This window comes from Mytilus trossulus, chromosome 8 (genome assembly GCF_036588685.1).
Source record: "Mytilus trossulus isolate FHL-02 chromosome 8, PNRI_Mtr1.1.1.hap1, whole genome shotgun sequence".
NCBI lineage: Eukaryota > Metazoa > Mollusca > Bivalvia > Mytilida > Mytilidae > Mytilus > Mytilus trossulus.
The window spans coordinates 79,788,465-79,815,201 of NC_086380.1; the positions used below are offsets into that span (position 1 = coordinate 79,788,465).

The 26,737-nt window shown below is 32.4% G+C and overlaps 2 protein-coding genes across 2 annotated transcripts in view; both read left to right on the forward strand.

Annotated features, from left to right (window-relative positions):
• Positions 1–1,029: 1,029 nt before the first annotated feature.
• Positions 1,030–26,737, forward strand: part of LOC134681447 (uncharacterized) — a 51,651-nt gene continuing 25,943 nt past the window's right edge. Inside the window, exons 1-7 of the mRNA XM_063541079.1 lie at positions 1,030–1,118; positions 2,981–3,115; positions 3,960–4,039; positions 4,628–4,699; positions 5,159–5,306; positions 9,723–9,863; positions 12,164–12,240. Coding sequence (XP_063397149.1) covers positions 1,082–1,118; positions 2,981–3,115; positions 3,960–4,039; positions 4,628–4,699; positions 5,159–5,306; positions 9,723–9,863; positions 12,164–12,240 — 690 coding nt within the window. The 5' untranslated portion in view covers positions 1,030–1,081. The remainder of the gene's footprint in view (positions 1,119–2,980; positions 3,116–3,959; positions 4,040–4,627; positions 4,700–5,158; positions 5,307–9,722; positions 9,864–12,163; positions 12,241–26,737) is intronic.
• Positions 23,133–26,043, forward strand: LOC134681446 (uncharacterized). Its single transcript, XM_063541077.1, has 2 exons — positions 23,133–23,187; positions 23,986–26,043. The coding sequence occupies exon 2, from the start codon at positions 24,048–24,050 to the stop codon at positions 25,722–25,724; it is 1,677 nt and encodes a 558-aa protein (XP_063397147.1). The 5' UTR covers positions 23,133–23,187; positions 23,986–24,047; the 3' UTR covers positions 25,725–26,043.

A 26,737-nucleotide genomic window follows, 5' to 3' on the forward strand; every position in this document is an offset into this window, starting at 1 on the left:
AGACTTTTTCTGACTTCATGTAACCATTTTAAATGTATTTGACACTGATTTTAAACTTATAAAATATCGCTTTAAAAGAGGGACGAAAGATACCAAAGGGACAGTCAAACTCGTAAATCTAAAACAAACTGACAACGCCATGGCTAAAAATGAAAAAGACAAACAGAAAAGCAATAGTACACATGACACAACATAGAAAACTAAAGAATAAACAACACGAACCCCACCAAAAACTAGGGGTGATTTCAGGTGCTCCGGAAGGGTAAGCAGATCCTGCTCCACATGCGGCACCCGTCGTGTTGCTTATGTGATTACAAATCCGGTAAATAGTCTAATTCGGTAGGTCAAATTCGTGAAAGGGAAGGGGATTGTAGTTACGACGTAAGGAACATATCCGATATCATTTGTGAAACGGTTATTCCATAACGGTCAACCAACTCGTGATGGCGTCCGTAAAATTTACGAAGGGATGATTTCAACTTCACCATTTGGAACTCTTGGTTTAATAGCTTCCTTGTGAGCAGTAACCCTCTATCAAGAAAATCATGATAGGAAATGCAAGCACGGGAATATCGTATCAATTGGGAGATATATATGCAGGTGCTGCTGGAATGTTGCTACTTTCCTGTATAATCTTTTTTAATCCTAACTTATCATGCAGAACAAAAAAGAATGAATGTACATAGCATTTGATACACATGTATAATCTTAATAAGAAGGTTCAATTGAATGAAAAGAGTAAACGAAAAGGAAAATAATTTTGTTTATGCTTGTACTACATGGTTTTCATATCTAGCTTTCTTGTAACACAGCAAGAATCACGACACGATTTGAAATATAGTAAGACAAAAAAGTTAGATATGAAAATCTTAGCAATTTGAAAGTATTTACAGTTAATTGAATGTATATTCGTTTAAATTTGATAATGGTTAATCACGGTTCTACTAAAGTCAAAATATAGCACACTTTATAAACATGTAAATGATTACGTTAATTTAGTATCTACATATGAAAGTGTATTTGGTATAAGATAAGTACACATGTACATGTTCATAAGGTGGATCGATCTCTAAGTAAAGTCATGATATTTATTTACGGAATTACATTAAGCGCATTTGGTAAGATGAACTTTCCATTGAAGATTTAAACTGCACATGTTCTGTTATGTACACACTGTTAGGTGATGGGGACATTAATATTAACCATTGTTCGTATAAATTGGCTACTGTTTACAAACTTTAGTTTGCCAGAACCTAGTATTATGAAACTCATACACGGGGCTAACTGTTACTAAACAAAGTTAAAACCCCAATTTTAATGGCCTCACTGTCAACATTTTTTGAGGGGTGTACCTTTATACATTTAAAAATTGCTGAATTTGCCTTTTCGTATTAAGTTTCAAGTAAATGAAACCCTCAATAGGTTTGAAAAAAATATGACAAAATAATAATAAAAAAAATACATAACCAACATATAACAGAAAACTTAGTGCAAGTCAGTGCAACATGGCCCACACCAAATATACCAAGTTGAACTCGTGTGATCTGAAAGCTTCAGTAGTTCATGCTTTGCTGTAAACACAAGCCGTTACATAACTTCCACTGGAGCAACTGATTGACATTATAATAGATTTGTTCTATTTTTGTGGTGTTTTGACGCAACTTTTCAGCATCGCATGTAGGCTATTTCGTGGCGGCTAGTTTTAATTAGTCGACGAAGCCACAACAAAAAAACCAACGTGCAAATAATCTTAAATTTCACATTAACTGTCCATATTTGTAAATAAATCAAATTAAAAAAGTCTCTATCTCGATGAATTAAATAAATTGAATTAACTAAGTTCTTCTCCACATAAATTGAAAATTTGAATGTCCTTTTTAAAATTGTTAACTAGTCTTCTTCATCTTTTTCGTCTTCGTTGGTTATCCACTTTCGTATCCTCTCCCGGGCCTTGATGCTTGCATTTCGTTTCGGTCTGTGCGTTGTGTCTTCATGTGTGTTTCTCGTCAGTGTGATCGCGTATAGCATCCGAAAGTGTCCCCGATACCTCCAACGAAAATAGTTTAACGATTGGTCGGGATGTCTCACCATTGCTTGTCTGTATTCGTGCTGCCCGTACAAGTCCATCATTGCATCTGATAAGTTCATGTACAATACTTAGTTTCCAATTGACTCTAGGCGATTCATTATGTATGTGAACTATGTCTCCAATATGAATAGATTGTTTATTCAAGTTCTCCAATAACTTTGGCATTAGATAAGGTTTTCTAATATTGCGGTCAATTCTTCTGGATCGAAATCTGTAACTTGCTTCGTTGCATCTATATTCTGAATAAGTTTTGTAATAGCACTTCTGTTCCCGGATCTTATCGAATTGAGCTTGCGTGAAGCCATTGGTCACGGTAACATAAATGTGGAGGTTAAAAGTATGATTTTTTCGCTAATATAACAACTCAAAAGAACCCACGACGACGTCATTGTAGTCGCCAACGTTGCAAATTGTTATGTACAAACTAAGCAACATCGCTACCCCCGAGATAATCTCGACATCAATTAAGATTGGAGTCGATTGCACCAGCAAGAGCAGGGTTCGAACTCACAACCTCAGTGTTGACTGGCTAGTGATTACAGTAGTAACTACTCAGACCAATCGGCCACCAAGGCCCCACACATTATAATAGAGAACGTCAAGGTATCTTATTCAATTTTAGATTATCTACTAAGAATGTTTAGTTTTAAACTTAAGATGTTTGAATAATTACTTATTTGTTTCGGTATGTTGAGATACATTCAAAATGAAACATACAGCGAATTGTACAAAAAATGCGATAAATTTGAAACTTTTATTTAATTGTTCATAATTCTTAGACTTGCAGAATTTGATCTATAACATTATAGGAAAATGTATACAAATTTGCGAGGATATTATTTTGCGATACCTTTCTATATTACATTATTCTTAAATGTCACTCAAACTTAGTTCTAGTGGTGTGTAGCGCAAGCAACTGCGAAGATCAAAACATTAAAGGATGTCAAAGACTAGCTGCCATTAAACAAGACATGTGTCAGGACAACTGTTTGGCAACTCTCTGTCCTAGAACCTGTGGCCTATGTCGTAAGTAGAAAGGGGTGTCAAAGACTAGCTGCCATTGACCAAGTCATGTGCCAGGACAACTATTTGGCAACTCTCTGTCCTAGCACCTGTGGCCTATGTCGTAAGTATTAAAGGGTGTTAAAGACTAGCTGCCATCAAACAAGACATGTGTCAGGACAACTGTTTAGCAACTCTCTGTCCTAGAACCTGTGGCATGTGTCGTAAGTATTTAAGGGTGTCAAAGACTAGCTGCCATCAAAAAAGACATGTGTTAGGACAACTATTTGGCAACTCTCTGTCCTAGGACCTGTGGCTTATGTCGTAAGTATTAAAGGTTGTCAAAGATTAGCTGCCATTAAACAAGACATGTGTCAGGACAACTGTTTTGCAACTCTCTTTCTTAGTATCTGTGGCCTGTGTCGTAAGTATTAAAGGGTGTCTAGTTTAATGTGATTTCCTACTCCTACAGTTCACCTTTAACATACTATTTGTTAATAACCTACTAATTGCGAGTTTTATAGCGTATTTACTCTTAATATAATGATTTCTCTTTTAAGGTCATTGGATTTAATATTTTTTGTCTAACTAAATGTCATCGATATCTGATAAATAATTTGACAGACCATATAAAATATTTATATAAATATTATTAAGTAAAAAAAATTAAGACGCGTAAATCCGTGTTGAAAGTACAAACCCATAAAGATAAAGAAGAAAGAAAAAAATCAAAGAGGAAATTATATGCAGTACAAACGGATCGTTTCCAGTTTTGTCGACAGGGTGAACATTGCATAGTCAGTTTCTTTACTATAGAAGTAACACCGCTCTTCGTCAGATTTAAATAATAGATTTTTTTTCATTTTAGCCCTGAAATGTTATTCTTGTGAACATGTAGATCATCCTTCAGATTGTAATCAAACAGTTCAATGTGGCAATATGTCAATGGTAAGTGTAGTTCAATTAAATAGACATCAAATGGTATTATCCTTAGCGCATGTACAGCAAACTCTTACGGCTTAAATATCATACTGTAATTCTATGTATGCTGCTATTGGTAAACCGTTCATGCGATATACGAAAAAACCAAACATTCTGCAATTGCGAAAAAGCAGACCTGGAAGTAAAATGTTATATAGAATACAATGTAGGCCTTATACATGTTATAACCACAATTTTAAACGAAAATAAAAATGAAATACGTTTATGTATCATATTTTAGTTCTTTATTTCATTTATTTTCAACAAAAAAAATACAAACAAATATACGGTACGACATAAGACAGCACGCTGAATTTAAATATATACTTTTTTAATCTAAATCCTCCATTTTTTGTTAAATGATAATGGACTTACAAAACAATCATCAAAAATACATCAAAATCAATAAAAGAAAACTTTACAATTAATTGCATAACAGATATAAGAAATTGATTGTTTCATCTTTATATTCTTATCTCTCGTTCGGTTGAATTGGTTTTCTTTTCTTTCTACTATCATAATTTTATTGTTATATCAATATGATGTTGGTTTCAGTCCTGCATTGTAAGTCAAACAGTAACAACTTCTCTTGAGAAGAAGTTCCAGCTTGGATGTGTAGATACATTGGCAAGTATTTGATAAGTTGTACGTGTTTAAAAGAAGACACATGCAGAGCTACTAGAAAAAATCCAGTAGTACACGAAACAAGATACAAATATTGAGAGTTTTAGATTCGAATAATCTTCCTGAACATGCATGAGATATGTTACACAATACGTGACGCAACCAACAATCAACCATATGTGTTCAGAATTAAAAAAAAAAATAAGTCTATTTTGTAATATAAAAAATAGAATCCATTATTATAAGGAAATTGTTTGAAAAAGGTTAGACCGTTTGACTTGTTTTGCAGTAGTCATTTTGTAGCCTTTTATAACTAGCTGTTCGGTGTGATCAAGGCTCGATGTTAAAGTTCATACTTTGACATTTGATTGTTTTGCTTTTATACTTTGTCTTGGATGGATAGTTGTTTTATTGACCCTCATATCGCATCTTATTATTTCTAGTTTTTAATTGTTATAATAGGTATGTAATGATTTGTTTGGCGTTCAGCCACAACCCACTCAGTCAAAATTCAAACGAGATGTTGATTTAGTTGGAGGCTGTTGTTCTTCAGATTTATGCAATAAGTCCGAGGAACCCGATAAAATCACTCTTCCAACGACAATTCCGGGTATGTTTTTTTTTATGAATTATTATGAATTAAAATACCTGTATATTAGTCTAAGGTAAGTATATTTTTAAGTCACCTTTATAAACTACAGTACCACCCCGTATAACCCCGATACAAATGAATCCGGACGTTGACGCGTTCGAAGCGATGATCAGGACAATATTTTGGATGACAACAACTTTGAATGCCTTTCTACGATTTATTTGAGTATATATAAATATGTCAATGTGTATGTTAGTTTATTTTTTCAATTATACAGTTGTTGTAAGTTTTAGATATTGTATAAAACGTTTGATAACACTGCTAGATGCAAAACGCACAGACATGGTGCAATTTCATACGGTTTATGATGTAACCAATGCTGAATATCATTTCGTGCATACACCTTTGCGTATTAATACTGTAAGCATTACTAAATAACTATACATGGAATTACTACGTGCCTTCAAATGTGCCCCAGAACTTAGAATATACGCAATATCATACAAAATAAATTTTCTCTGACTGTATTGTTCGTTCCACCAAATGTGTCGCGTTCGTTGTGCGTTTTGAAATAATCACTGTACAGTTCGTTGACAAAACCACCACAAATCAATTTCTTGTCAAGGTTTTCGAGATGGTGTCGGCGACCCTTTTTCCGTATTTTTTTGTTAATGTTTATCTGTTAACTTAGTCAAAGAAGTTGAACTTTAAATATCTGTCATACAAAGCCAAAATTGATATATTTAACCAGCGTACATCTGCTTGGAATGTTTTTATTGAAAATTGAGAATTTCAATGTTATTCCAGATGAAATCAACAGTTAATAGATATATTCCAGAGGAAATAGAGTTTCAAAAAGTATAGTACAGTCATTTAAACTTTAATGACTTCCTTTTCGCAATTTGAGGCTCTTCCAAATGCAGATGTTGGTCCAAATTCGTCTAGACGAAAGCAGACATACATGTAGGAGCTCGTGGAACTTAATTTGCCGAACGCCATAGATGGCATTCCAACTACTTTATTTTTTTATTATATTGTTTTTACATATAAAGCTTTGTAGATGTGGTGCGATGGCCAGTGAGACAACTTTCCAACAAAGTTTAAATGAAGTTGGTGTATAAAGCAATTATTATAGTCCAATGTACAACATTTAACAATGAGGAAAACCTATACCATAAAGTCGGCTAAAAAGGCCCCGATATAAAAAAAAATATGAAAACTTAAAACCGACAGCTCTATATAACCAATTGACTACAGAATCCTGACGTTGGACCGACAAAAAAAAGTGCGGTGGATTAAACATGTGCGCCCCAACCAACTCATTAACCTAAGACACTAGTGTTATAGCACAACATGATAAAAAAGTTCAGTTGCAATTGTCTAAACTCAAAATGTCGGTAGAAACGCACACAAACTGTATACATAAATATCGATAAAGAAGTAATTGTAGTAACTGAAAGTTATTTCAAAGCGAACTTAGAAGTAAATCTTGTACCTTAAGTGTTAATCCGTATATCCTACGCTTTTAGGTAAAGACGTAATAAAACGCATGAACTTGAACAATGCCAAATATAAACAGTATCCAAAAGAGGATAATAGTTTCGCACCTAAAATGCAGTATGAAAATCAAACGGTTTATAACAACCAAGATATTGTCAATACTCTTAAATTAATGTTCATGTCAGGTTTCAGACAAGGTCATTCCTGCCAAACAGCGCTAAATAAACTAATTGACGAATCAATGGTTAAAATATTTTTTTATTTTTATTTCTTTATTTATGAAAGAATTTGGTGAAGGGTAGCTAGGAAATATACTTTTAGATATGATCACTTTGGTCTTTTTCTGACCGAAGTTGGCCACCCGTTTAATTGTGTGGATGGGAATATACATCAGTTTATCCAGTGGCAGTCATAACATCCCTGACGTAATTCCGGACGTCTTTATACCTTTACACCACAGTAGATAGACTGTAATGTTCGAGGAATTTAAGCATATCTTTATACCTTAAAAATTAAACAAACACAAACACATTTTGTAGAAAGCAAACCAGTTAATATTAAGAATTGTCTCTACGTCTTCATATCTTCATATTAAAGTAACTGTATTACTATTGATGGCTATCAGTTACATGTTCATTGTATACACATATTCTTTAGCCTTAATGTAACTCTATGGTAATCTATGACCCCTAGAACCCGCCTCTGAGATTCAGGCCAATAGTCTTAACATGTAATTCATTGATTGTTTTTGATTGCTTTCCATATCAAAAAGTAGATGTAGTATTGAAACAGCTCTTCGCAAGAGACCAAACGAAACAAAAATGAACAACTATAGGTGGCCTCTAACAATGAACAAAGCCCACACCGCTGTAAAACACACCGAAATGACAAATGTAGTACAATTCATACGAGAAAACTAACGGCCCAATTTAAGCACAAAATAGTGAACAAAACAATAGATATAACTACTGAATTACACGCTCCTGGCTTTGGACAGGCACATACAGAAAATTGCGGGATAAAACATGTTAGCGGGCACCCAACCAACCACCTAATCGTACATTGACTGTCGTATCGTAAACACTTTCAAAAATGCTATCAAATTAGAAATGGGAAGTGTGTATCTGTTCGCTTAGTCATAGTTGCATCTGTCGAGTTATTGTATTTAAATTTTTCCTACCAATTCACACTTTCGTAGACATGAGAATTTTTTACATGTAACAATTTCCTCCAAGAGTTTTTCGACAATACAACGGACATAATGAGTTGCTGTCTGTATGTTATGGTGGTAAATTATTATTTTCAAACATGCATATTGATCATAATCATATCAATGCATAATTAAATACATGCAAAATTCATTGACAAACGCAATATTGTGTCAACGAAGCGTACAGTATAAAAAGGTGTAATGACAACGAAGCGTACACACCGAGAAAATAAAGACACTTTAAAACGTGTATATTTTTGTTTCTAGATACAACATAAACAAATGACCTTTATAAGTTTGTTAATTTATACTATGAAGTTTTCAAAAATTTATGTTTTAAAAACTATGAGGTATGAGAAACGTTAAGTTTTGAATGTTTAAAAATACCAAGCACGTTTTATTATTGATATCGTCATGCGTTTTTTGATGTTTGTATATAAAAATGTCACATTTTTGAAAAAGCTTTCACTAACTAATGAGTATTATGGCAAATAATATATTGGAGCAAAATATCCGAAGAATAGATATTAGATTGTCTTTAAAAGTATGAATCTCTTACTGTCTGAACTCAGTGTTACACGGTGTGTTCGATTCGAACGCGTCAACGTCCGGTTTCATCTGTATCGGGGTTATACAGGGTGAGTACTGGTATTGGATAAAGGGATCATATGCAATAAGTACGAGGAACCCGATTAAATAACTCTTCCAACGATAATTCCGGGTAGGTTTTTAATTTTAATTTTTATGAATTATAATGAATTAAAATACCTGTATATTAGTCTAAGGTAAGTATATGTTAAAGTCACGTTTGAAAACTACAGTACTTGTATTGGATAAAGGGATCATATGCGATTTGAATAAACCGGGGTCGACATCCAGTTTATTACCATGTCTAAAGGAAAAATAGAATCCGCATAAATAACAATGCACAAAACAACACTAAGAACACTAAGGTACAACAGACAAAATCCTGGCAGTCCCATATTGCTACTTAGTTCCTATTCCACTTCTGCTTCCGTCGTGATGTTCATCTTAATGGACGCGATTGTGGATACGACAAGTGGAAGATACGAGTAAACCGATCCTCGTGGTCAAATTCTAAATTTGATTCTAGATATGAAAGTGATCTAAATGTTTTAATTACTTTTATTTAAAAAAAACAATTGAATATATTTGATCATCATAAACAAAAGTGGAACTAAAATAGAAAATGAAATAGCACTATCTTTTATCGTCGATTTTTACGTTTAATGTCCTGAAGGGTTAAACCAAGACTTGGAAAGTTTCATGTGCTCCTTAAGAGCTGAGACTCGTCAGAACGGAACCACAATAGTGTGTCAGAGTATTATGCGATTACAGATTTTTTGGAAACTGTTACATAGCGCGATAACACTTTAAAATAGACTCAGTGTGCCGATCAAGTACAAAGCAATTTTAATATCCCAATAAAAGAAGGACGAAAGATACCAAAGAGACAGTCAAACTCATAAATCTAAAACAAACTGACAACGCCATGGCTAAAAATGAAAAAGACAAACAGAAAAACAATAGTACACATGACACAACATAGAAAACGAAAGAATAAACAACACGAACTCCACCAAAACCTAGGGGTGATCGCAGGTGCTATAACATGTTATTGTTCTGCTCTGTACCTTCGCTACTCGCCAATTCATCATCATCTGTTAATATATTTGGGTTATGTTAATTTCTTTTCCATGAAGTGCAACCTTCCGGTAACACAAACGGGTTTAGTTCTGCCTGTTTTGAGAAGGACACTGAAGTTTGTCGATATCTGTCGGAAAACAATGGATGCATCCTGTCTTGTGTGGCATCTATGTGTCCACAGACTTGTGGCAAATGTTGTAAGTATAATATCAAATATTTCTTTTGTACTATATGGAAAATATCATATGTCTTTCTACGTCTCGTATATCCTGATTAGTCTTGGTATAACTTAATATATCTTGATTTGTATGACTCCCATTTCTAAATATGTCTAGATTGATCTACATGTTCTATGTCTTTAAAAGAGGGACGAAAGATACCTAAGGGACAGTCAAACTCGTAAATCTAAAACAAACTGACAACGCCATGGCTAAAAATTAAAAAGACAAACAGAAAAACAATAGGACACATGACACAACATAGAAAACTAAAGAATAAACAACACGAACCCCACCAAAAACTAGGGGTGATCTCAGGTGCTCCGGAAGGGTAAGCAGATCCTGCTCCACATGCGGCACCCGTCGTGTTGCTTATGTGATTACAAATCCGGTAAATAGTCTAATTCGGTAGGTCAAATTCATGAAAGGGAAGGGGATTGTAGTTACGACGTAAGGAACATATCCGATATCATTTGTGAAACGGTTATTCCATAACGGTCAACCAACTCGTGATGGCGTCCGTAAAATTTACGAAGGGATGATTTCAACTTCACCATTTGGAACTCTTGGTTTAATAGCTTCCTTGTGAGCAGTAACCCTCTATCAAGAAAATCATGATAGGAAATGCAAGCACGGGAATATCGTATCAATTGGGAGATATATACCCCGTATGCAGGTGCTGCTGGAATGTTGCTACTTAGAAATGGAAAGTTCACAATTGGAAAGCTGAAATCATCTCTTTTGTCGTAAAGTTTTGTCTTCAACCGACCCTCATTGTCAATTTCTAGATGTAAGTCAAGATATGAAGCCGACTTAACTGTATCTGTAGTATCCTTTATCTCCAATTCGATGGGATAGATGCGATCCACATAGTCACCAAATTTTGAATTGTTTAGTGAAAGAACGTCATCTATATAGCGGAAAGTAGAGTTAAAGGATATTGCTAACTTCTTATCTTTCTTCCTAAGAAGTTCCTGCATGAAGTCAGCCTCATAATAATAAAGAAACAAGTCAGCAAGTAGAGGGGCACAGTTTGTTTCCATTGGGATGCCGACAGTCTGTTGAAAAACACGTCCTCCGAACGTAACAAATATGTTGTCAATCAAGAAATCAAGCATCTTGATAATATCGGTTTCAGAGAATTTTTTGTTTGAATCAGAATGATTCTTTACAAAGTATGATTTATCCCTCCCTAAGACAAGATACTTGTATCTACGTTGGCCATTCTTTTTTATGAAGCAAAGTAATACCAACTCTTTTAATTTGTCTTTTAGTTTGGAATGTGGAATACTTGTGTAAAGAGTAGAAAAGTCAAATGTTTATATACTGTTGCAAGATGAAAGAGAGTTAGATTGTATGTACTCTAAAAGATCTTTGGAATTTTTAAGTATCCACATCTGATTCACGCCACTTCTAGAATAGGCAGTTTCACAATAACTTTGAAGCCCGTCTTTGATTGCTGATAAAATGGATGTTAATAATATAGAAAGGGGTTTCGTGGAGCACTTGGAAGACCCAGCAATATACCGTTGTTTGTAAGGACACTTATGTAGTTTAGGTTGTCTTGATATGTCTTGCTTTACCTCGATATGTTCTTAAGTGCATAACACGTGATATGTTTTGACTAGTCGTAGCCCTTCGTTTAGTTACTGCAGTTACTCCTTGGTATACTTTGGTTTATCAAGCTATGTTTTGGCACACTTGATATGTTTTTGACTAGTTTTGCATGATTAGTATTGGTAAACTTGGTATGTCTTATTATATATATCCTTATACGTCTTCATATGAATGTTTTGATATATCAAATAATTATATATAACTTGATATTACTTGATATGTCTTGATATATTTTGATGTGTCTTGAGATGATCTTGGCTAGTCTTATTATGGCTTCAACTTGATAGGACTTGATATATATATATCTTCACTTGGCTTGATATGTCTTGATATGACTGACTGAGAATTAACTCGTCTTAATATGATTTGATATTTCTTCACTAATCTTAAAACTTTTTTTTGCTCCGTTTTGATGTAATATGGTATCACTTGATATGTCTTGATACTTCTGGTTTTGACTTAATATATCTTATTTCGGTTTATCATGTTTATTATATTTAGTTACGTCTTAACATGTCAATGTACGTCATTTTTATCATTCTCTCATTCAATATAAAAAAAGAACGAAAAGAAGGTCATGTAGGGATTCTGAGTCTCATAATGTATTTTTAATTGGTTGATCGGAATATTGACATTACCATATTTTCATTTTATTTTCAAAGCTCTGACTTGCTATGAGTGTGCAAGTGTTGACCTTCCAGGGAATTGCAGAAACAGAATAACGTGCAATGGAAATGAGGTAGGCTATTTTTACTTCAGTGTTTAAGAAATAATTGATGCAAACTATACTTTATTGTAGTTTTAACATGGAATATATTAATTGCATGCCAAATTTATAAAATTCATTATCTGAAACAATCAATATACGCATGTGCAAACACATTTTATTGGTTTATTAACAAAGCGAAAGAAGTACGTCATATTAGAATATAAAATAGAAATAGTTAAATGAATATTGTTTTTAGATATAGGAAGATGTGGTGTGAGTTTGTTTTCTTTCGGCTATCAGACCTGTCGCTTGTTTTTCAATCTTTTGATCACAAACACTCTTCAAAAACGTATTGTGAACATTGTTTTTGGGATCATTGATATACATAGAAAGAAAGATGCCATCAACGTCAAAAAGACATCATGCAAACAATACAAAAGAAGACAAGACCAATTCTATACATATGTGTATGTTAATAACTTCAGATAGTTTTTAAAAACGTTCTCGGATGTTAATATCCTATATGATAGTCTAGAAAAAAATGCTGTTATTCATTATATTGATGACAATCGTTAGAAATAAACTAGATGAAAACATATCTAATATTTCTGAATTTTCCTAAAAGTTCAGTAATTTTGTGATTTTACTTTTCGTTGAACTCCGAGGAAAATTCAACACGAAATTCCCTTATAAATTGTCGCACCGCTGGTAAATTATCACGTTGTGATTGGTTTAACGCCGTTACGTAGTAACCCCCTACGAGACCGTTGGGGGTTAGTTAATTTCATAGGGGGTTCATGACGCGTTAATTGTGACGTCATTTATAAATGATTTTGTTTTTCACTTTTCATTTTTCCACAAAACGCAGCAGTAAAAGTCCAAACTACTAACCCACTAAGGATCAATAGAGGGTGAATAAAATCCTCCGGCCTAACCCCTGTGGATTTTACTCACCCTCTATTGATCCGTAGGGGGTCAGTAGCGAACCATATAACTTATAATGGCTAAATCAAAAGTTAAAACACATCAAACGAATAGATAACAACTGTCATATGCCTAACTTGGCCGTTGTTATCCATTCGTTTGATGTGTTTGGACTTTTGATTTTGCCTTTTGATTTTGGATTTTCCTTTTTGAATTTTCCTCGGAGTTCGGTATTTTTGTGTTTTTACTTTTTGGTACAGCCATTTTATTTTTATCATATAATGATTGAGTGTTTACAATTTCAAGGAAAGTTGTATCGCTGTCGAGAGTCATGTATACAATTTTAAACAAGGATATAAATTAGGATGTTTTGCTAAACAGGTAAGTTGTTTAGTAAAGTTATAATCTTCCACAATATTAAACGAAATGACAAACCATATCCTAAACGCAGTCTAAGATAAAGTAAAACCAAATAAACAAATTTTACATAAATTGTCAATGTTTTTGAGATGTGGGATTCATATGCAATTCTTATTATATAAGAAAACAGTGTCCTAACTTGTTGAGGGTCACGTATTGCATATACTCGAAACTCAAATGTAATGCAAATAAATAGCATCTGAATAAAATGACTATGCATTTAACAAGAAGTCTTACCCGATAGTAAGTTATTTGCATGGTTAAATTTTCTTTTGAATCTGAATTTTAAATCTGATCCTCTGATAAAAATAACTTGTTGCTCAACTTTAATATTTGGGTAACATTTTCTTTTATCTGTTACAAAATATTGAGAAGTTGTGTAAGGAAGTGAGATGTTTTATGACTGCCAATGCAAAAACTATTCAGATATCTAATGACGAGGATAACTATGGAAAACATTATGGCTTTCAACAATGAGCAAAACCCTTACCGTAAAATAATTTCCAAAAAGACCAGAAAATAAAAACCCCACCTAAATCGTAGAGAAAATAACGGCTTGATTTAAAATGCTGAACATAACAAAAGATGAAAAGCAAATTTGTTTGCTTACGGAACACAACGACAACCTTATAATTACAGGTTCGTGATATGCCGAGGATACAAGCAGGTGATAATAGATATAAACATTTGTTGAACGATCAACCAATCCCTGAACATGTTTCAGTGGAGCAACAACACACGATATGATAAAAGGCGTCTAACAATTATGTTTCCAATGCTCTAACATGTAAACTGATGTTTTTGGGAAGTTTAATTACGATCTATAATTGTAAATTATAAAAAGTGCTTTTGTCGTGATAAAATATATACTTGAAATTCGTTATGAGTTTTTAAAGTTGTTCTAGAAACCAATTGATGGGTATCTTGCAAATGAAGTAGGAGCGGGTTCATAAATCAATGTGCGTAGAGGAACAACTTAGAACTAAAGTAAGAACTTATTTACTATAAATTGCAATATAAAATTGAGAATATGAAGTGTAGTAAAAGGAGAACACTTGTCATTGAATTTCGACTTTTGTATATTTAAAATTTCATTTATGTAGAACTGCAGGGATTTACTAGCAAAGCAATTAGATGGTGTGTGCTGCGATAGCGATTTTTGCAACGGGAATCATGTTCCAGCTACAACTACTCCAGTACAATCAACAACACAGGTCCCGTTAACAACTCAAAGTGTATCAAGTACAATTGTACACAAAACAACTGCAGCAGTACATCCACATAACCATCTGGGTCTCCCAACAGGTACGTAAATATAAAAAAAGAAGAGGGGTCCCTCGTGGGGTGTGCAAGAAATTACATGATCACACATATTTTGCCAATATAATCACATAATCGTAAATTATTATTTTGTTTTAAACAGATCAAATATTCAAAAATATAGACCTAGATTATCAAATAATCAAATAATCATGAAATATTTTGTATGATTGCCAATAAAACAACTTTTACAAGTGACCAAATGACACATATATTTACAAAATTTTATATAGATCGACTTCAACAATAAAGAAATCCTATACCGCATAGTCATGTATAGAAATGACAAGTACAAATTCATGAGGGCTGTACATAGCATAAAACAATTAAGAATTTGTTTGAGAAATATTGATTTTTACTATTGAAACATCATCAAAAGAGGGGAGGAAGATACCAGAGGGAAAGTCAAACTCATAGATTGAATATAAACTGACAACGCCATAGCTGAACAATGATATGTAGGATATACGTCATTATGAAAGCAAACAACTTTGATATTTATATTATAATGTTGTGTTTAGCATTTGTCGCGTGTATCAAAAGGTAAATACAAAGTAAACGACCTAAAATCAACTTTAAACTTTTTGTTTGACTTTCCATCCTATATCTTATAAACTATACCTAAGAAAAAAAGGCCATAGTATTAATCAATAGTGGGCACAGTCTCTTAATGGTAATTTGAGGATCTAATGTTTCTTTTTTATGATATTATTGGTGTTTAAAAGCATTCCTTGAAGCACATCACACTAGTAGTGTTATATTGCTTCATCTGAAAAGTGTTTGAAAAAAATAACGCTTTGGCATTCCTACAAAGTTGTACAAACAGCGTTCAATATTTATAACTAAATGTTTATGCTATAATCATGAAAAATATGAGGTGCTTCTTTCGCTTTGTAAACAACACATATATTCAAGCTTTTCATTTGGTTTTACATGCATTATTTTTTCAATGTCACAAACAGATCGTGCAGGCATAGCAGTGTTGTTTTATTTAAGAATTGAACGCTTCTTTTTGTAACTTCATTGGGGTGTAAAAGCGTTGACCGAAGTGTGTGAAGCGCGACGTAATGTGGAGTTAATCAGAATAAAGTATTATAATGAAAAATACATCTAATGTAATTATACGAAAATAGGATATATTGATATTGAAGTGCCACTCGATTGTTGTCAGCGAATCAAATTTACAGATTGTAATGAAAGAAACATCTGATTGTATTATGTTGGTCTAAGATATCGAAGATAAGATGATTAAAAGTTTGTTTTATAAACGCCTGTCTTTTCTTGCTCTTTGAATCACCATCTGTTGGTTAAATGTTTCATTGACATATGTACTCATCTTGAATTCATTCTTATACTGCAATCAGCTATTTGACTATACAGATAAAGCTATACATATAAACGTTAGCTTTAAACGTCAATGACCTCAACTAACTTATAAGCCCCGCCTACTTACAGAAACTGTCGTTTTTCGTCAACAACATCACGTCACAACCATGGCAACGTTAGTAACAATGGTCAAACCTTTATGAATTTAAACTTGTTTTGTCTTCAAATTGGTAATTTATATACCTTGTTTATCCAATGTTATTAAGTAAGTTCATTTTCTCTTTCTAATTCCTTAAAATGTCAATATCTTACCGCCTGGATTACGCTCATAGGGAAATTCCCCAAAATGGTACCCCAAGAGGGAAATTCCAAACATTTTTTCACCATGTTTGTTACATACTTTTTAAATTTTTTTTAATGTTTTAGCGAATTCAGTATAAAAACAATAAACGTATAGTGTCTCAAAATATGAAATTTATTTGTATTCGGCACGAAGCGGGAAAATGCTCGGTACAAGCCTCATACAAATAAATTTCATATTTCAAGACACTATACGTATATTATCTAAATATACGTATTATACTAATTATATGCATGTGAATGTGATACCACATTATCTCCTTGTTTTGTTGATTTTTAAGATTGTAGACCTAATATGGAAAACACCTGTCCATACAAGTTTACAAGAATAGGGGAAAGCTGTTACTTTTTTGGTCGACACGGAAGAACAATGGAGGAAGCAAGTGTATGTGTTTTATCCTCATCATACTTTCAAAGTTACCCTAAGATTTGTTATTTAATTGGGGCATCAAAACGTTGACCAAAGGACATTTTGTTTTTGAAGAGCGGAAAACGAAAATATATGTCTTTTATCTATATCAATAGTTCAAAGACTAATTTAGAAAGTAATGCTTCTTTCTTAAATTCCATTGGGGTGTATAAGCGTTGACCAAAAAACGTGTTGCTGTTGTTGTATGAAGAGCAGAAGCTTCAATTGTATTTGTTTTATCTTTATCATAGGTACAACGTTTATTTGAGAAAGTAATGTTCTGTAATTATAGTGGTGTAAAAGCATTGGTCACACACATTTTTGTAGGCAGAAATTCATTTATCATTGTCCCCTCTCCGTGAGGTCAATAAAATAAAATAAATATGTACTCAAATACTCATACTTAATTCAAAGGACGGGAACAAGATCATTACATTCATCGAAAAGTTTATTATTTTCTTTAACATCCTTTTTACACAAATGTACGATTTAAAACCGTGAGTTTATGTATGAAGCAGACTCGGAGTTTCATAAGATCCCTTTGTTTTAATTTCAGAACATTTATCTAGATTATATTAAAACTGATTATGAAACAAAATGGTAATATTATCTTTATAGTTGAAGGTTCAATTGTAAGATTAATAAATAAATCTAGTAAAGCTGAGAAATTTATAGTACCCATTGAAATGCATCCGTCGAATGAGAGCTATGAAAGTGAACTGTCACAAAAAATGTATCTAAATACATAAACAGGAACAAGCTGCCGGTATACAATGATGTATGCCTTGGGTTAGCGGCTTACCAAGTATGAACTCTTGCCCTACCACCAATACTTGAACGAGATCCGTTCCGTTAACGCTATGTCTTCGTTTCTGATTTTAGAATAATGTTTTTTTTTCTTTTTTTCTGCAGAAAGAGTGTTTAGCATTGTGCAGCAGACTAGCAATAGTTAGCAGTAAAAACGAAAATATAATGATAACACAGCTCCTAAACCAACACCAGCAACCACATAAGGGTAATACAATAAACATTGTATACATATATTGAACATATACAACATGCGCGTTGATAACCTCATATAGCCAATGAAATAACTATGATAAGAGTATAAAGTATAAAATGAATCAACGGACGGAAATAGAAAGATTGAGAATTTTGGCAAGTTCGGCCATCCATTGATAACACGAGCCTAAACAAGCACCACCAACCACTTTCGGATAATACAATATTTATTATTATAAACAATAGGAAACTTTTCAAACAAAAATCAACAGCTGAACTGATAAGCAAAACAAATATAACAGCAGCAAACGACAATCACTGAATTACAGTCGAGTACCTCAATAATAGTAATAATCAATTAAAACGGACTGAATCTTTTTTAATTTATAAATTTCCAACTGCAACTTTGAATTAACTTTTCAAACGTTATTTTATCATAAAAGTCTAATCAAAAACATAATCTAATCATAGTAATACAAAATAAAAAAACCTATTTGATATACACTTCTGATATTCGTCAAACGAATGACTCATTAATATATCAATTTCTTAATTTAAAGTTATTTTTAACATTGGTTTCTCATATATTTTTATTATAGCCTATAGTTTAATTATAATGTATCAACACCTTTGATGAATACCTTTGACATTTACGTCTTTCTTTATTATATGTGGCTAATAGTCAGTTTCAGGAAATAAAAATCAAATTAAAAATTTTCATTCAAAATAATATAAAGTGAACAATAATTATTCCAGTAGTATATATAACAATGATATTATTACTTGATTCTTTGCCCTTAATAATAACACATGACGATTGAAATCAATGATATTTTAAACATAAGTATCAATAACCTCTGATTATATTGATATGTTTTTTTAATTTCATAGAATAAACTGTTATTGTTTTCGTAAACACGTTGGTTTTTTTTTCTCATTTTCAAACGGATTTCCTACGTTTGATTGTTTAGTTTATTACAGCGCCTCATTATTGGATTGACGCTTATAGGAATTCGTCAAGTTTCAGTGGACCGTGGCAGTGGATGAGCACTGGAACCCTTTTAGGCAAACACGTGTACTCACATTGGAGACCTGGATCACATAGTCACACAAAACCCGATGGTGAACACTGTGCTAGCATGGGAAGGGCCGACTCAAGTGACCCAGAAAATGGATACTTTTGGGACCATAGAAGCTGTAATTTGCACTCGCCTGCGCTCTGTGAATATCCAGTAGGACATAAACCGTAAAAAATAAAAGATTTGAATAAATAGTTATGTTGTTACTTTTTGTTATGTCTTGTGTATCATGATATGTTGCACAGCTTAAAAAACAACTGGCCTATAATTTTGGTTATGTTTTGGGCTGTCAACAATTTCTTGTGTGGCATATTTCACCACATACAATCCATTGTATTTACTAATAAGTACTAAGGTATAATTTCAATCTGAATATTATCATTTGCCGCTGGACTTTAAACAATAATCAATATTTTTTTTTAAGATAGAACTGCTATTGTATGATTTTAATGCATTTTTATTATTGAGATAATTTTCGTTGTTATTTAATTATTCTACGTAATGTAGAAAAAAATCTGTAAATAGTTATCAAAAGTACCAGGATTATAATTTTATACGCCAGACGCGCGTTTCGTCTACATAAGACTCATCAGTGACGCTCAGATCGAAATAGTTAAAAAGCCAAATAAATACAAAGTTGAAGAGCATTGAGGATCCAAAATTCCAAAAAGTTGTGCCAAGTACGGCTAAGATAATCTACTCCTGGGGTAAGAAAATCCTTAGTTTTTTCGAAAAATTCAAAGTTTTGTAAACAGAAAATTTATAAAAATGACCATATAATTGATATTCATGTCAACACCGAAGTGCTGACTACTGGGCTGGTGATACCCTCGGGTAAGCCAGTTTCATCAATGATTATACGGAAAATACGTTGTTCTTTTGAAATGATAGCCCTTCATTTAGTTAAAACAATCACATTTGTTTATAAATTCTTTTTTTAAAATATATTGAGTTAATAGCAAAACTTTGTGTATGTTTTTATCATTAAATGATCTTGTTATACATCATCTTTACATTGATTTTCTGATATATGTGGTAAAAATACTTCCCAGGTTATCAGATTCTAGAACAGCGTTTTTTCATGTCAAGAATTAAAGTGTTATTATTAACGATATATAATTGTTAATTTGGAAAATTTTCATATTAAAAAAACGTGGTCTTGAATACATTGTCGTATCCGCTCTTTGAATTCTAGTACATGTAAGTGTTGTTCGCATCTGAGTAATCGATACTTATATTTTGATTAGATATTTAATTATAAATGACTTGAAATAGTAAAGTATACAGATGCAAACGATAGGAATTTGAAGTGTTTTATGTTTTTGTGTTCTTCGTTATTGCAAATTAAAGATCCAACAGTTTCTTATTGCCCATTCAAAGGGGAAAGAAATTACATGCGGAGTACACATGGTCATTCATAAAATTGTGAATAAACACAATATTTGAATAGATCTGAATTTTATCCCATCATAAGATTTTGTCAGAGTAACTGACATGATTAAAATAGGTATATTACGTTGTCTTTGAGTTTAGTGAATATAACATTTTAATCAGCAAGGATAAACTAGTTTTGGTTTCTGCAGCTACTTATATTTATAACAATTTAAACCAAATTATTCGTGGACATCACCCAGTTTAAAAGAACTTTTCGACTTCCGGTAATACGTTGTAAGTGTGAGATTGAGAAAAGATTGATAATATTCATAACCTGCTTTCATCATCCTGATCTCTGTCTTTCTTTCCTCATTCCCTCTCCATTATTCAGTATGGTGTAGTAAAATATATATTGTTTTTATTAAAAGATGCATGCTCACGTTCAATTGTGTTGCCTTATATATATGCCAGACCGTATGAGTATTTGGACCATACGCGTACGGTCTGATTAATATTAAGAAGTTGGCAAATCACGCTATTTTCATCTGTCAATCTCTTAAATTTGGCATGTCGATCACTCAGTAAAAAAATTGAATTATGATCACTAAAATTGAAAATATTAGAATTAAATATAATGTGGGAGGACAATTGTTTTAGAATATTTAGCCACTTTACAAAAAAAATGCAACTGCTAAGGAACATACACGAACTTCAAAAAGGTAAATGTAAAAAATATTAGTACGTTACAGGTCCGACTGTACGCGTATGGTCGGAATATTCATATGGTCAATATATATATTGTATTGCGCAGAAGACTTTTTAAGTATGTTTTAATTGTGTCTGATCTTTTTTTCTTTGAGCAAATAGAATATGTTTAAACTAAATCAGCAGATGTGTCTTAAAGTTCAAAAGCTTTAATATTGTAACATGATGCTAATTTATAATATGACCAACACAAACATATTGCTATGCAATAAGAAGTAGTGTATGATTGTCAATGAGACAACAAGCCACTTGAGAACACATGCCGTAGAAAGTTGAAAGTATAAACCACCGTACAGTATTAAAAAAGAGCAATGCACACTTCACATTAAGTCGTACATGAAATCATCTTTGTTAAGTTAATCTAGTTTCCCTCTGAATTTGAGTAGATGATTTTTGTCGATTATATAAAGATACAGATATTCATAGCTTAACAAATTGTTCAAAGCATAAAGACACAACATAATCAGTATAGGAAATAATAGGCTTGGTTCTTTTAAATGTTGAATTCTTGACATAAAATCACTCCACATTACAGAAATAAACATCGTTTTTATTGCTATTCGTCACATTAAGTATGAATGAAACCATCCACACCTAACAAAAGCTACATTTCACTACAAATGTTAAATAAAGAATGAATTGACGGATTCAGTTGATATCGTTAGAATATTACATCTTTAGTAATTAAATTGAAATCAGTACTCGGAGTACAAATTATGTGCTCGAAATATCAAATCAAGTATTTTCATTGGTTGATATATGAGTCTAAGACTGTCGTACTCCATTTGTATGACATTAGATCCAAATATCTATGGCAATTGCATTTATATTGATTGCTATATTTAGGTACACAATATTCTATCAATTATGTGATATGTAGCCCATAAGAGCTATGACAGCATTTCTGGCTTTCACTTAATATATCGAATAGAGGTAAAACACATCAATACATGTTGTGATACATTCCCTAATATATCAATTTAAATTTAATCTAAGTGGAACAGATACGCATATTTCTTGATTATATAACCACCAACATGTACTGTGGATTCAATATCTTTCGTTGGATACCAATTTCCTTGGGTTTCTTGGGTACAGATGAACCACGAATTCAAATATTCAACGAATTACACATGTTTCATAGGTTTTATATACAAAGATTGGCAAAACCAAGAAATCAAATATCAACGAAAATGAAAAATGCCATCAATCCACGAAAATTGATACCCACGAAAATAAATGAATCCACAGTATGGTGTAAATTCTTTGAAACAAACGTTGACTTTATTTTTTTCTTCTTCTTTATTAGTTGCAAGGATTTTTCACATATATAAGAGAGGTTTGTATTGTTATTTATAGTTACCACTTAGCATTATATCTTTAAATTTTACATCATGATAATTACTATTATTTTTCAAAACGGATTTGTAGCATACTAGTGTGTATTAGAATACAATATTGAGCATGTTGGTGTAGATTATTTAAAAAATATATGTTTTTACCGGTATTATATATTTCGACTAAATGTACTTTATGATTAAATTTAAATTAATTCATATATAACTTAGAGTAAACATGTTTTAGCTGTATAAAAAGCAACTTCAAACTGCGAAAGTGAGTTAGAAATAAAAATCTAACGCAAGAATATGGTTACAAAAAAGTAAAATCACAAAAATACTGAACTCAGAGGAAAATCAATTAGGAAAGTCCATAATCACATGGCAAAATCAGATAACAAGTTGACATAAACATGATAAATGTAAGTTTAACGTGTTATTAATCTACTCAAACTAATCACGAGTCAGATAGGAACAAGTAACTGTCATTACTGTACCAATAATCAAAATCAAATAAGCAAATGCATGATGTCTTCGATTGTTAAAGTCTCTTTTCAAAATAGGTATATCGAGTATATGTCCTTCTAAGGCTACCATACACACTATCTTATCAACAACACACCACTGTTACAACGTCACACGATAGAACAAGATTTATTATGTAAGATATATTGTTATCATTATCATTGTAAAAATGTAGTAGGTTGTTATCTTTTCATAATTATTATAGTTGATTATCATTTCACCAATCCACATATTCAAGCATTCCAAAAATGTAATTTGAAGAGAGTTGGAAGGACAAGTAACATTACAAATAAGAAATTATGCAAAACCGAAAGTACATTTTTATTTCACTAATAAGTAAAGACCTATATGTTTGCATGTTGCTACATGAAAATTAAAGAAAAGACCAGTAATTCAGTCAAACTTCGTCAGATTAAAACCACGATAATTAATAGGTATTTATATAATACGAGTATTTTTAAACTTGTATTCGTTAAGGTCAGTAAATGGGACAATTTTTAAAAGTATGTTACAGAAAGCTGAATCTGTCACAATGTAAAAAATCATTCACATCTATGACAATTGAATGTTACGTGTTTTGAATAAATAAGAACTAAGTTTTCTTTGTTTTATTGCTTAAAAGTATTTCCCTTGTTGAAAGTTGTTTTTAGCAATTGATTAAAAGTAAATTTGGTAAAATGACCAACATGATAAAAAGCCCATTCCTGTTCATTATGTGCACATAATGATTCCGCCTCGTATGTGAACCTTAAAAAATTGTTAACCAACAAGATTATTCTATTGTATGCTAAATCTGTATATATACATAAATATCGGGTTTTGAAATAATCACATCAGAAAATTGTCATGTTTCATATAGACACTCGCCAAAATGTAATACTAAAATTAAATTAAGGACAGCTGTATAATACTGTTTATGTTATATGTATTAAAGGTACAGTTACTACATAAGTAAGCCGCCTACCATACCAATAACAACAAAACAAACCCGTTGAAATGGATAAAAACACAATGGCTTTTAATTCAGATTGTGACCCTTGTTCTGGAGAAGGAACATCTTCAGCGGCAATTAGGTTTTGTTCAGATTGCGAAGAGCATCTTTGTAAAGATTGTGTAGAATACCATAAGAAATTTAAAGCCACAAAGTCGCATCACTTGATCGATTTAACATCAATTTTGAAATCGAAAATACCGATTGCCAAGAGTTGTTGCGAGGTTCATCAACATGTACCGCTAGATTTTTACTGCACACAACACGATATAGTATGTTGTAGAGTATGTATCCCATCTGATCATCAATCCTGCAAAGAGGTCATACCGTTAGAGGTCGCTTCAAAACACATTAAAAAGTCTGCATTATATGAAGACACATTAAATGAGTGGCAAAACATTGTTAAATTTTTGGATAATTTAAAAAAGGATCGTCATAGTTATGTAGATGAATTAGAAAGTGGAGAAACGACCATCCTAGAAGAGATCAGCAAATTGAAAATGAATTTAATTAAACAAATTAACGCTTCAGAAGAAAAACTGATAACAGAACTCTCAAATGCCAAGAAGAACATCATAGACCTATATGGAAAAGAGAGTTCTGAAATTAAAGAATTGTATAATGTTGTGCAGGAGAAGAAGCAGGAATTAGAATTTCTGAATAAACATGGCTCAAATAACCAGATGTACCTTACTCTTCGAGAACAAGGAAAAGGAGTTCAGGATGCTATTAAAAGGGTACAGAATATGACACTATCATACAAACAGACAGCTTTAAAATTAGAGAAAAAGAGCGATATTGACATTATATGTATTGGATCGATAGAAAAGGTTAGGACGGTAAGTTGTACTCAGTATAGCCCTGTAAAACTTCAGCAAGCTCAGGTTAAGCCAGTAAAAGATGAATCCAAGCATACCTTCAAAAAGGAAATAACAGAGCAGTTAAATGTCGGACGTTTCATCTCAGATGTAGCTGTTACTGCAGACGATAAATTAATCCTTTGTGACTTTTCGAAAGGACGAGGTTACATATACGTCTTCAAAATCAATCAACATAACCTAACATACAAAAAAATATTTAGTGTCCCCAGTGAACCATATGGCATTGCTGTATTAAATGGAACCAACAAAGCAATTGTTACAATGCCATTAAAGTCGTATGTACAATTTATTGATACAAACACGTTGTCGCTTGATAAAACAATTGAAGTAGGTAAAAAATGCTTTGGTATTACGACCACTGGGGAATACATTGCAGTCGGTAAACAAAGAGAAATCAAAATATTGAAATCAAAAGGCGAAATCGTCAGGAACATTGTTTTACGCGATTTATTAGATGATTCTCATTATGTAAGCTCTCTGTATTACAATCCTACTGATGGCAGCATAATTTATAGAAAAATGGAACTGATTAATCATATTCAGCTAGATGGAACTATTTTATTCAGTTATGTGGTGTCAGGAGAATCAGGTTTAGCTGTTGACAAACAGGGAAATATATATATGAGTGAATTTAATAGAAGTGAGATTCAACGTTTTTCACCAGTTGGACGAATCCGTGATGTGGTGATGAATAATGGAGACGGAATAAACGCACCATTCGCTATAACGTTTAATCAGGCATTTAACAAATTTGTTGTTACAAATACCGCTGGCTTGGTGCAGATATACAGTTGCAAATAACTTTCGTTACTAAAGTATCTATACTTTATTCAAAGACCGTTTATTAGTCAAAATATCAAAGAAGTTGACATTCTTACATTTACATTTTCGGTTAGACCAACACTAAACCCAGATATGTTGATTGCATAAGCGTAAATCATTTTTTATACACCGAATGTAAAATAATTGATGAAAAAAAGGGTTAATCATGTTAATTGCAATACTTTGTTCTTTTTTTATGGAAGTTGCAGGTAAAAAATTGCAAAGTGTTGATCATTGCATTCACATTTGCATTGGTTGCGAAACAAATTTAGTCACTTGATGGTAGTGTAAAAGGATACTCGACTATTTGACACTTGCCTCTTTTGGTGGGGTTTGTTTTGTTCAGACGTTATATTTCTTTGTAATGTTTTGGTTTGTTTTACATCTTTGATAGTTTATTTGTCTTTTTATTTGGTTATTCCCTCATACAGTTTTCTACATCTATGTGATTTAATAAAAAAAAACCCTATGCATTGTTGATTTGAATAAATGTACAAAAAATATACCGATCTTCAAGTTTAAATAAAAATGGGTTTTCCATAAAATGAAAAAAAATCAAGTGTATCAAGCATTGGATCAAGTGAAAAGTTTCTGCAGTATTCCACACCTAATACAAGAATTTTTCGATGAAGTTTGTGGGTTAAACCTGGTTTATAGCTAGCTTTACATCTGACTTGTATAACAGGTTTTTGTTTTGTTGTTTCGTAAATAAACCCCTCATATATACAAGGACTAAATTTAGTATATACGCCAGACGCGCGTTTTGTCTACACAAGACTCATCAGTGAGCTCGAATCCCAAAAAGTTAAAAATGCCAAATGAAGTACGAAGTTGAAGAGCATTGAGGACCAAAATTCCTAAACGTTTTGCTAAATAGAGCTAAAACAGTATTATTGACAGATTTGAGTGAGCGTTCTAAACAGACATAATTGGTTATTGTGACAATATTTTTTAAACTTAAGTCATAATTGTGTTAAAAGAGGGACCAAAGA